The sequence below is a fragment of the Monodelphis domestica genome, chromosome 3 (genome assembly GCF_027887165.1).
Source record: "Monodelphis domestica isolate mMonDom1 chromosome 3, mMonDom1.pri, whole genome shotgun sequence".
NCBI lineage: Eukaryota > Metazoa > Chordata > Mammalia > Didelphimorphia > Didelphidae > Monodelphis > Monodelphis domestica.
This window is the reverse complement of record NC_077229.1, coordinates 44,752,584-44,765,635: the sequence shown is the minus strand read 5'-3', so window position 1 is coordinate 44,765,635 and position 13,052 is coordinate 44,752,584. Positions and strand designations below refer to the sequence as shown.

Below are 13,052 nucleotides of genomic sequence, written 5' to 3'. Positions count from 1 at the left end.
CAGTGGAGATAATTACACGGCCACTTAATGTATACCTTTAACATGGAAATGTATGGTACTTCAAGAAAAGTCCTTATATACAAACCCATTAAACAGAAGGCAATGCTTTCACTAAAAATGGCTCAGATGTCCTTAAGTACGAACTTCTCGAGGATGCTGCAGTGCTTTCTACAAATTATTAATTCCTTGAAAAAGCTAAGCTGTTGGGGAATCAACATTTTAAAATGAGGATAACTTCAGACTTAACTGACAAACTTGATTGATACCGTAACTTTTCAAAAACATCTTTTGCTTGATGAAAGGGAGATTATATTTATACATGGAAGATAAATCCAGAGACACCCCCAAGTCTTGTCATATGGGTTTTGTTCTCAGAGACTGTAGAGATTTCTTTATCCTATAGTTCCTATCCATGTTCTCATTTGATCCCTCATTTTTCCAAGTTTGAATATTAAAACGCAGATTATCAAGGAGGGTAAGTGAAAGGTAAGTGTTTATTACAGTATAAAGAAGAAGATAGAGTATACAACGAGGCAGTCTGCAACTCTTCTATTCGTGCACTATGTTGGTAACAAAAGCTTGAATGTTAATATTGAAAATATTTACAGAGCTAAACTTTTTTTTTTTAACATATATCCATTTGCCATGTGGTAACAAGTTAATTCCTTGGAAATCATGTCCTATAAACTAAATACATTCATATAGTTTACAATAAGCTTGCAGCAAAGTATGTATCATCAAGTAAAATTTTAGTTTTTAATGCATAATACTTTAAAAATGTCACAACTTTGTGGCTTCTGAATGCTTAATTACTTGATTCGAACAAAGGAATGGAACAAAAAAGATCACCAAGATAGCCTAGTTTTAGGATTTTTTATATTCAATTCGTTCTACTTTCACATCATCTCCAATTAGCTGATACACATAAGTGACAACTGTAGAAGCTTGGATATCCATCAGTACAAATGAAGGAATGATATTTCTGGAAAGGAAAAAAAAATTATTAATGCTTTGTATTTAAGTGACAATAATTACTATAAACTTATTGTCAAGCTAACAATTTAGAAATAATATTCAGGGCTAAATCTGGTTGCAAATCCTCAAGTTCAGAAGGTAATCAGCTGTAGGATAGGTACAAACAATTCTCAGAAGACCTGTATACTATTAACCAATAAATCAAAGAATGCTCCATGCCACTAATAAGAGAAGTGAAAATCAAAACAATGCTGAAGTTTTGTCTTGTCCCCCTCCCCCCAAATTTGCAGAGATGTTGGGGAGGCTGTAGAAAGACAGACACACTAATATATTGTTGGTGTAGCTGAGAATCAACATAGCAATCGGAATTCTACAAATAAACTGATTCAAATGCCCATACCTTTTGACCCAGTGATTCTACTACTAAGCATATACTCCAAGGAGGTCACTGATATGAAGGAAGTCCCCATATATACCAAAATATTTGAGAGCACTTTTTATGATAGCAAAGAATTAGAGGCAAAGTGGATGTCCGTTAATTGGGGAATAGCTAAACAAATTGTGGCATATGAATGTAACGGACTATTAAAGAGGTAATGAATACAAGAAGTAGGGAATATAAGCCTTTGATGCAGACTGAGGTAAGGAAATTCAAGTAAATAAGATATACAATGACTACAACAATGTAATGAATATCAAGAGTCACAAAGTGGATGTTGTAAAATTATAAAAAAAAAGAATGGCCCTAAAGAAGGGATATAAGACAACACTTCCACCTTATTCCTTTGCAGAGAGGGGAGATCTATGAGTACAGTACAATGCATAATTTTTAGATTTTTTCCCCTATGTATTGATCAGTTTTGTTGGTATTTTTCTCCTCATTAAATATAGTATTTATTACATGAGATAATTTACTAGGATGGGAAGGGGTACTGGAAAGATTGATACTAGGTGAAATTCTGATGATATAAAACAAAAAATAGCAATAAAAGTTTATTTAAAATTCAGTTTGTAAAAAGGAAAAGTTAAGTTTCTAAACAAAGGATTAGTTGTTAATATTTTTTTCTTCTACTGTGTTTCAGCTTAATGCAAATCAAAAGTAACATTACGACTCACGTTTCCAGAGCATTATAGGCTCCAGTGGCAGATCCTGGATTAATGTAGAACTTATTTTCATGTTCAAAGGCCTCAAATTTGTGTGTGTGTCCTGAAATGAGAATGTCCACATCAAACTGTCTTTGCAGCAATGCTAAGCTGGCCATATCGCCCCATGGAATAACTTGATGTCCATGGATCAAACCAATTTTGAACTGCCCAACAGTCACAACCTTCTGTTCTGGATAATTCAGATTCTAAAAGAGGAAACAGACATACAGAATGCACATGAATTTTAGAAGTAATGACATTTCAAAAACCTTCTCCAAAACAACCTTTCTTCTTTTTTAAAACCCTTACCTTCTTAGTATCAATTCTAAAGCAGAAGAGCAGTAAGGGCTAGGCAATTTGAATTAACTGACTTCCCAGGGTCTCACAGCTAGGAAGTATTTGAGGTCACATTTGAATCCAGGGCCTCCTGACTCCAGGACTGGAGCTATGGCCACTAGCTTCACATTTTTCAGTAAATTGACAGTACCGTGTCTTATATTTGTAGATTTATTTTCCATATACTGCCCGTTATAAAGTAGACTTGTTAATGCTTGCTAATGGAAATTCATCTATAAAACTGGATATCCCCAAGAAAAAACCTCAGAAGTGTTGACAAATCATTTAGAAAAGTAAATTTGAATGTCATATTGTCTTTTTCTCTATTAAGCTCATTTCAAGGCAAATGTAATCTTATAGGTAGGTTATCAGAAACTCGCTGGGATAAGACTCATCAAGCTTTGCCTCTAAATAGGCACTCTTTACTCAAAAGAAACAAGGCAGGTAAAAAAGGGAGGCCTTGTGGATGGCGTAGCATTGTATGTTAAGAACTTATACTCAAGTGAGAAAATTGAGGCAGATCAATGGAGTGAGTCCAGGAAACATCACAGGTCTGGCAGAGAGGCCAGATACAGTACTTATGGTGAACTTCAAGTATTCAGAGATCTGTTGGAGCTGTCTGCCTGACTTACCTTAATGAAAATTCAATTCTTCAAAAGATAAAGGAACCAGGAAGAAAGAATTCTGTTCTAGATCTGATTCTCACTAACAGGGAGGAATTGGTTGCTAGGATGGAAATGATTGAAAGCCTCAAGGTAGAAAGCAATGTCTCCTGGAGTTTGTTTTACAGAAGAGGGAAGCTCGGCATAGTTTGCATGTGCTAGATTTCAAAAGGGTTCATATAATATTTCAGGGACTATCTTTCTACAAGGGAGATCAATACTCATGAGAGTTCTGAAACTGTCCAGAATGAGATTCTGAAGGCATGAAGGAAAAAATTCTGATGAAGAATAAAAATGAGTTTTCTTAAGAGACTGATATAGTTGCATAAAGAGCTCACTAACTAACCTAAATTAAAAAAAAAATTCCATACAGAATATGTAAGCAAGAGAAGCTAACAAGCTGATTAAAAAAAGTATAGCCTGGTTCTCTGAGAACATGGGATGCTAAAACTCAAAATGAGGTAAGGTTGGCAAAAATCCAGGAAAGAAACAGGATTTTTAAAAGCCACCTGGGGGCTGGGAGTAGGGGAAGCTAGGTGACTCAGTGGATAGAGTCAGGCCTAGAGAGGGAAACCTGGGTTCAAATTTGACCTCTGATATTTCCCAGCTATGTGACCCTGGGCAAGTCACTTAACTCCACTTGCCTAGCCCTTACTGCCCTTCTGCCTTGGAACTGATACCAAGTATTAACTCTAAGATGGAAGGCAAAAAAAAAAAAAGCCAGAGGGGGAGGCAGGCTGAAAAGAAAAGTATCCCCAAAAGGAGAGGACAACTGTTTGAAGTGAATGGGATGATTATAAGAACAGGGAGTAGCTAAATTCCCATTTTGCTTCTGTTTTTTTTTTCTTCTGCCAGGGAAGATTTTTGGCTTGGGAAAAAAATACAACAAAAATAGTTAATAGGGAATTGATAGTCAATATAAGCATGGGGATAATAAAGAGCACTCAAGTAACCTTTGGTGATGCATTTTAGTCATTTGGCTCACATGAATTACATATTCATCAGTGCATTGGGAACAATATCCTAATACCCTCTTCCCTTCCCTCATATAAATGAGGTCAGTTTTTTTCTTAAAAGTACTGAAATTGCTTTAATATTTAATTGGCTCAGGGGACTAAAACTGCGGCCACTGATATAGCTTCTTGGTTGTCTGGATATAAAACAGCTAAGGGAGAAGGGATTAGAGCTATTTACTCTAGTTTGTGACCAGAGATCAGTAGCCTGGATGTACTCAACTGAATCAAAAATATATCCTAGATAATGATCTTTGCTCGGCTCTGATTATCTTTTTTGTTTGTTTGTTAGGGCCAAGTAAACCTTCTTTTGTTAATAATTAGATTGATTTTAAGGGTCTCATTTTGTTCCAGTTACAGACCCAAACTATATAGCAGTGATGAAGAATCTTTTAGAAACCATGTGATGTGCTTCCCACACTACCCAGTGCCAAGGCATGCCGCCCCTCCCCTCACCCCTTACCCCACACGGGGAGGAAGTGCTCCCATTGGGCTGCTGGTCACAGGTGTGGGTGAAGTGAAAAATGTCCTCAGGTGCGAGGAGAGGGAAGGGGAGTAGCTCAAGTACTCTGCTCCCCTCCATCTCTGTCTCTGGTGAGCTGCCCACCTTGCCCGCTGTAAGCTCCCATTGGGCTGCGGGGCGGAGGGGTGGGGGATGTGAAAAAATGTCGGCAGGCATGGTGGAGAGGGGGAAGGGAGCAACTCCACTGAAAGCACTGTGTGTGCCTTCTTTGGCATAGGCTCTCCATCACAGCTCTACAGGGACCAGCCCCCAGGCAGGCCTAGCCTACAACATACTAAAAGAACTGGCAGATGGGGTTGCTGAAAGACTATCACAAATATCTGGAAGACAACAGTATGTATAGGAGGGATAAAAATGTTCCAAAGGTACAAAGGATAAAAGTCCCAATTTAAAAAAAAAAAGGGGGTAGAAAATGGACAGAGAGAACCATAGGCCAATGTGCTTCACTTTAATTCTTGGGAAAAAGAGTGGCATGTATTATCAGTTATTAGTGAATACTTAGATGAGGCTACACAGATTATAAAGAATCATGTAGAAAAGATGAAGAACTGTAAACTAGATGATAGTATAATGAGAATTATTCAAAACTGGTTGAATAACCAGATTCAAAGGAGTTCAATACCTGGAGCAGCTAAGTGCCTACAGTCTAGAGATAGGAGGTCCTGGGTTCAAATTTGACCTCAGATACTTCTAGCTGTGTGACTCTAGACACCTTCATTGCTTAGCTCTTCTCTTACTGTTCTTCTGCCTTGGAACAGATTCATAGTACTGATTCTAAGAGTTAAGGGTTTTTTTTTTTTTTAAAAGATTCAATACCCGACTAGACAGGTCTTCAGTGGAATGCCTCCTGGTCCAATTCTGTTTAACATTTTTCTTACACAAAGATATGGTTTGCATGCCTATCCAATTTGCATATGGCACAGAGATGGGAGTGAAGACTTACATTTTCACTTCTACAGCCTGCCACTTTTCCTTTAGCATGCATTACTGCTGTTCACTGTTGTCCTCATTAGTCACACCTAGCACTTTTCCCTAATACAAATAAATTATGTTACTCATGCCACCAATTTAGTTATATATGGGAAAAATATATGCATGGATTATTAGCAATTCCAAGAAACCTGAAATATTCAAATCAGAATCATAAAACTTAAGTGCCAGAAGAAACCATCTAGATTTTCTAACACAAGTGTTTCATTTGCCAAAGGTTACACAGCTGCTCCAAAAAACGGCTATGGCTAGAACCCGAGACTCTTGAGTTCTGCCCTTTCTTCTGGCTCTCTGGCTGAACCATCTGATTTAGATACATTTGAAATAACAGTAAATTCAAATAAAATAAGAGCAAAACCATTTTACTCAGCAATGATTAAAAATAGTTTAGTCAATATTATGTCCAAAAACCCAAATAAAAAGAAATCATAAAAATACATCACCTCATCAAAGTCTCCTCTAACAATGTGGACATCTCCAGCTAGAGTCTTGAGATAGTCATAACTTTCTTTGGTGCAAAGATTTCCAGTGCAGAGGATGTGCTGAATTTTTCCAGGCACCAGCAGTTTTTTGAATTTAGCTGGCAGACTGTTGCATCGGTGGGGGATATGCAGGTCTCCTAATACTAACACCAACTTATTAGGTGTCAGGGTGTGAAATAACACATATTAAATGTTATATGAGGTAAAACAAAAGTTAACAGATAGTAATGCATAATTCTATATTCTTTCCCCTTAATTCTCCTACAAATGAAATGCAACAAAAAAGATTCAAGAATTCAACAGACAAAAGAAATCAGTCTTACTCAATACAAAGTGATCATTAAGAGAAATTCATTGCTCCTCCTTGGCTCCAAAATAAGCTGGTTTTGCTTTGGACCCCAGTAGATGTGTACATACAATGTATGTGAACATTCCACATACAGTGAGTGAACAAATGAGCAATTTTGAACTGCTCCATTTAAAAAGCTCTATATTAATCTGCAGATGAAAATTCATTCTTAGTCGCTGTGGAATTAGGTACTTTTTGAAAGCCTGAATTTATAAGGAAGCTGGCAAGACATAATGGTCATATTTGGGTGGCCACAAAAGAAAAATGGAAAATAATTCATGAAAATGTACCACTCACATAATATAGCCTCATTTACAAAAGGACTTAAAGGTAGCACAAGTGAGAGTAGATTAATAAAATGCTAGAAGCTTCTCTAATTGATTTAACTCCTTGAAAAAGGTGACAAAAGATTATTCATCATCTTATTCTATTGACAATGCTTCAGAGTATAAAAATACCTGTTAATACCAGGACTATTAAAGAATCCGAATGGTAAAGAGATGCTTTTAATTTTAATTTTTTTTTAAACCATACCTTAGTAAAGTATCAATTCTAAGACAGAAAAGTGGCAAGGGCTAGGGAATCATGGTTAAGCATTTTGCCCAAAGTCTCACAGCTAGGAAATATCTGATCCAAATTTGAACCCAGGTCCTCCTGACTCCAGGCCTGGTGCTCTATCCACTGTGTTATTTGGCTGACCCTAAACTTTATGTCATATCCCCCTATGTTTTTCATTTTCCTTCTCATCTGTTTTATCTGTCTATTTATCTCAGTTGTAATCCCTAAATGAAATTTCCACAATCTTTCAAGCACACTAGCCTTTAACTGTTAACCACTTTCTTTTTGTTGAGCTATTAATTTACAGGACCTGATTATAATTACAACATAGCTTCAGTTAGCATAACAAGAAAAGTTCTGCTGTTATAATATTAAAAAGCAAGAAAATAATCACCATATAGTAAGAGTCATGCAATTTTATTTTGGTTTTCCAAAGGTTCTGCACACAAAGCATTTTTATTTTCTTTTATCCCTTCATGAAATACTGTCAAAAAGGTCTTTGAGAAAGGTTATGTGTTTTCCATGAGGACCATGAAATTAATTTATTCAGGTAGGCCCAAAGAAATCAACTGTCCCACCCTCACACAACCTAACTTTAAAAAAAATTATATCTATGCATGCATGTATGTATATGTATTTGTGCATAGATGTCGCTATATACATAGCCTTTTATGTAACTATTTCTGGAAAGGATAACTTTTGAATTAATTTTTAAGAGCTGTTAGAAGAAACATTAAACTTTTCAACATAGAATAAATTACCAGTAGTAATGTGTGAGCAACATTTTTGTCACTACAGACTTTGTAAATCAGTTATTCAGCCAAAGTAAAATGATCACTGAAAGCAGCTGGATTTCATTATGCAACAAAAATCAAAATGGCTGCAAAGCAAAATGAACTGTTACCAGAACATGGGAGTGACAGGGGTTGACAAAATTTCCATGCCATTATATTTTTGTTAAGTAAGCTTCTTTTTGAAAAAGAGAAGTAACGTTCTTTTGGTTGTTGTAATAACTCAACTGCCTTAATCAGTTCATAAATGGCTAACAATCACTTGCATACTTCTGCTCTCTCTAAAAGGAAGAGAGGCATCTGGGGACCAAATCATCTTCACCTTAGAGGATAGTAGGCTCCTTCAGGTTGGGATTGAAATAGGGAGATAATGTAGGCCATTGGCATTTTAAAAATGGCAAAAATAAATAAATTAATTAAAAATAAATGTACTAAAAAGACACCTAGACTCTTCCAAAGGTTATGCTCTAATAACAGTCCAAAATATATTTAGGTAAGAATGGACTATTTACCTTAAAGAATCTGAAAATAGTGCTGTCTTCATGATAATTTCCTTATTAATTATCTCAATGGACTAGTATCTGCTATAAAATGCAATGGATTATCCTCAAGGTTATGCATACTTGGACCAGAATAAAGGATTAAAAATATGGAAATATGTGTGCCATCATCACACAAAAAGATGAACCCAAAGTAGTGGGGAAGTACACTGGAATCTTGTTATAACAGTATCCTCTAAATCGATGCTATTGGGATACTACAGAGCAGGTGAAACAATGTTATAATGTGCATTTCTTCTACTTTGTGCCCATGAATGATTTTCACCTTAGTTCTCATTTCAGACTTCAGCAAGTCACATTATAGCAAGAGTCTAGTGTATTGTAAAATAGAAGTTAAAATTTAAAGTTTAAAACAGAAGTTAAATCTAATGATAGTCTACAACCCAATTAGTTAAGGTGTCAGAATTTAGTCAGTTACCTCTCTCTGACAGATAAAGAGTGAGAAACCCAAGAACAACATATCAACAGTAAAAGTTCAGAAATGGGTACCTCATTAAGATGTTCTAAGAGTTTTGAGTCAGTCACCCACCACCAATGTTAGTAGGAGCTACAAGAAGAAACTTACTCTGTGCCCAGCCTTATTGGAATGAAGAAGTTGATTGCAGACAGGGGGATGGAAAAAAGGGTGAAACGTGACCAATGTTAAACAAAAGAAAGCAAAAGAAAATAAAATTTAAAAACCTTTAGCGAAATAAATATGCAAATTGTTAATGAATTCTGAGTGTTATGAAGGAAAATGTTAAAAAAAATCAGCTTTGCTCACCCAGTGCTCAAAATGATACCAAAAGAAACCATTTAATCTTATTAATCTAGTTTGGGGGTTATTTTTCCTTTTTAAGACTATGCTACAAATTCTTGCCAACATTCTGGCCTTTTTTCCCTCAACGATTCCCCTAGATCTGTGTTCCAGATTTATTTCTTTGGCTTTCAGTTCAATATAGAATCTGAGGTAGCAAATTTGGAGACATTCCAAACAATAGTCACATAACTGGAGCTTGTGTTTCTAGATTCATATTGAGCTAAGTAATCAAAGATGTGTCTAAAATGTACTAATTATATAACTAACAGTATATCCAATAGGTGCCAAATCATACTGGGGTCAGAACTTTACTACTTATTATGCATATTATGGTAAAAGATAGTATATATTGGAATAGTCACTAGTCCCCAAACCAGGAGGATTTGGATTAAGTCCAGTATTTTGCCACATACTGGTTATCACATAAACTAAGTACTCTAGGTCAGCAGTTCTCAAAGTTTTTTTTTTCCTCAGGACCCCTTTAAACTCACAAAAATTATTAAGGACCCCACAGAGCTTTTGTTTACATGAGTTGTGCCTAATGATATTTATATTAGAAATTAAAACAGATAAAATTTTAAAATGTTGATTCATTAAATACCAGTACTAAAATAAAAGCCATTACATATGAACATAAATACCATTTTTTATGAAAAAGAAAAAAAAATAGCTAGAAGAGTGGCATTGTTTTAAATATTTTTCTAAATCACTTTATTGTCTGACTTAATAGATGACAGAAATTACATCTGCTCTGCATTATTACAATACGTTGTTTTCATTTTAGTATAAAGAAAATCTTGCCTCACAGATATATGTAAGTTAGAACAGGGAAGATTCTTTTAATAAGAAAATAAGGTCTTGGTATTATGATGAAAATAGTTTTGACCCTGGGGACTCTGATGGTCCTCAAATCACTCTTTGAGAACTGCTGCTCCAGGCAAGTCTCTTTTATTATATGTTGTAAAGCAGCAGCTGATCTGGACTGGTAAAGGGAGTTTTCTTATCTAAGAATTCCCTAAACCATAGATTCATAAATCACAAATTCCATAAACCACAAGAAATCATAGGTCCAATCTTTATTCCTCTAAGACCAGAACAGCTAAATACCTTTTGAATTTTTTTAAACACTTACCTTTTCTTAGAATTGATACTTAGTATTGGTTCTAAGGCAAAAGGGAGGTAAAGGCTAGGCAATTGGGGCTAAGTGATTTGGTCAGGGTCATAGAACTAGAAGTGTCTAAGGTCAGATTTGCCTTTGCATCTAATAGGACCCCAAAACATTCATTAAGCATTTAATTTGTTCAAATTACTCTATGTTATTGGAGATAAAAAGACATAAATAAAATAATTTCCTCCTTTCTTGATAGAGGAGGAGATAGATGTGGAAGATCATACGACAAAAGCAGCAAATTTGTCAGCTAAGTTGAAACTTCCCCACATAAACCGTCCCACAGAAATGCTAATATTCTATACCAAGTATGTATGAGGTTATTGAATTTTCCAATCTTCCATCGGAAATGAGGAGCTTTAAAACATAAAAGTGTTGGTGAATAAGTTAACAGGAGTTCCAAAGTTACATATATACACAAGATTTTGATTTTCCCTAGGTGGTAGATTCTTGTGCAATGTTATTTTTATTTCTGCATCAGAGAGGAAATGATGGTCCAAAAAGGATATGCGATTTTAAGGATAATAGGCACAGGGAAGCAATTTAGAAGCAGTTCAATCTGGAGATAATAACCAAAACCAGAATAAAGATCCACTTATAAAATCTGAGTTTAAAACTTTGTCAGCCAATTCCACACTCAAACTACCCAAAACAAAACAGAAAAAAGAAAGCATGGTAGATTGTGTACAACTCTGCGCATGTGTAGGATACAATTTAACTACATACTGATACAAATAAAAAAAAGATATTCAGATTGTTCTAAAAGACCCTAAAAATACCTCCAAGTACTTAAAACTTCCAATCAAATGAATACATGAAACTCTTTGAAAATCTTAAAGTGGTATATAGTTGTCAAATATTATTAATATCAATTTAAGACAAGTCTTAACTTTTTTGTGCCATGGATTTAACTTTGGGCAAACTAGTAAAGCCTATGAACCCCTTCACAGAATAATGTTTTAAATATTTGAAGGAAATGCTAAATTGGAGTTAGAAGCAAATGCAAATGAAGTTTTCTTCCCATTCAATTTAATGGACCCTTGAACTTTATCCAGAGACCACTTGGTGGTCTGTGGACCTAAAGTAATGAACCACTGATTTAGGAAGTTCAGAGTTTAAATTTACCTGCTTAAAACTTTTGCGATTCTAATAGAAGAAGCATGTATTAATGGAAAAGTGGATTTACCCCCAATAATCAGAGGATTTAAAAATAGAATTAATTTTACAAGTCAACTACTCTAGGATCTTTCTTTTAAAAAAAAAAAACTCTTCAATTCTTAGGCAGAAGAACAATTCGGGTTAAATGACTTGCCCAGGGTCATAGCTCTAGGAAGAGTCTGAATCCAACCTCCAGTTTTGAGGCCTAGTGCTCTCCATCTAGTTGCCCCACCCTGTTTGTTTTTTAAATTGTAAATGGAATTTCTATATAATTTGTTTCCTTTGTTATCCTATATGTTTTAAATACAAAATATAATTCTCAGAAAGGGTCCACAGGTTTCACCAGACAAAGGAGTTTACAAGGAATTTTAAGGACCCCTGATCTGTCCTAAATCCCTTTCTCAGGTGAGCAAACTGATAGCTAGGGAAGGGAACTTGCCCAAAGTTACTCAGTAGCATTTACCGTAAGAGCCCAGGTTTTCTACAAATCTAGTACTCCTTCTACTCTATTATAGTACCTTTCTTCAAAGAATTTTAGGCCCAGATGGAAAACTGGAACAGGGCAATTAGATTTCTACTTAATACTCGGCCATCCAAGAAATCTTGGAGGCTTCAAGGGGACAAAGGTGAGGGGCGTTTATGCCTGGAACAAAGCTGACTTTTGGGGCGAGGGAGATGCAGGGTTTGAAGTCCTTCCCCCCAAAGGCCTTTAATTCCCCAGAAAATTTTAGATGCAGAAGGGGCAAGCTGAGTTTAAAATGCTGGATTTAGAATCAAAGAGAATTGGGGTTCGAATCTCAGTTCTTCCACTTCTCATTTTTCTCTTCTGGAGAATAAAGGGGATTGGGCTGAATGACCGCTAACGTCCCCTGTTCTCAGTCAACTGGGGAGGAAAACTGAAGCCTCAAAGAAGGGAAGGGGCTCTGCGGCCGTCACGGAGGGAAGAGTCCAGATCTCTGAGACTTGGAGGCCGTCACCGAAGGAAGAAACACTAGAAACCGCCGAGTATGCCCCCTTCCCCAGCCGGTTCCCTTTACAGATAAGGCCCCAGGAGGGAGAAGTGCCTCCGGGTAGGTGAGTAGTCATGTGATCCAGCGGACCCGGGAGTCCGGCTCCCGGGCCAGCAAGTGACCCTTTAGCCTGGGACAGGGGCGCTGGTCCAGTGACTCGAGAGAGGCAGCAGACCGGAGGAAGGGAGGGCCGTGCAGGGGGACAATCTTGCACTTTCTGGGGCCACGCCGCACGGGCCCCCGGGCCTGACACGGCCGGAACCGGGGCCGGGGCCTCCGTCCTCTTCCACTCCCTCCCAGATAGGGCCTTTCCTCCCTCAGCCTCCCCCCCTTTTCCTGTCTCCCCCCTCGCTGGGGCCTTTTCCGTGAGCCGCCGGTCTCACCATCCTGTCACCGGCCCCGCTCCGCCACAGAAACAGCCACCGCCACCGCCTCCTTCCTCAGCTTCCCGAGGAACCCGCCCACATCAAACTTAACCAATAAAAACAGGCCCCAGCATCAAGGTGGCGACGGAGGCCCGTAGAGGTCTCTC

At 37.1% G+C, this 13,052-nt stretch overlaps 1 protein-coding gene across 1 annotated transcript; it reads right to left on the bottom strand.

The window, feature by feature from the left end:
• Positions 1-476: 476 nt before the first annotated feature.
• Positions 477-13,032, bottom strand: VPS29 (VPS29 retromer complex component). Its single transcript, XM_003340781.4, has 4 exons — positions 12,904-13,032; positions 6,089-6,280; positions 2,092-2,327; positions 477-982 (listed from the first exon to the last, which is right to left on the bottom strand). The coding sequence occupies exons 1-4, from the start codon at positions 12,904-12,906 to the stop codon at positions 865-867; spliced, it is 549 nt and encodes a 182-aa protein (XP_003340829.1). The 5' UTR covers positions 12,907-13,032; the 3' UTR covers positions 477-864.
• Positions 13,033-13,052: the final 20 nt, after the last annotated feature.

Excerpts from the sequence above, each read along its gene's own strand:
- VPS29 (XM_003340781.4), bottom strand. Across the intron at positions 2,328-6,088 it reads TTAGAGGAGACTTTGATGAG|AATCTGAATTATCCAGAACA; the intron begins GTGATGTATTTT and ends TTCCTCTTTTAG. Across the intron at positions 983-2,091 it reads GCCTATAATGCTCTGGAAAC|AAATATCATTCCTTCATTTG; the intron begins GTGAGTCGTAAT and ends TTTCCTTTCCAG.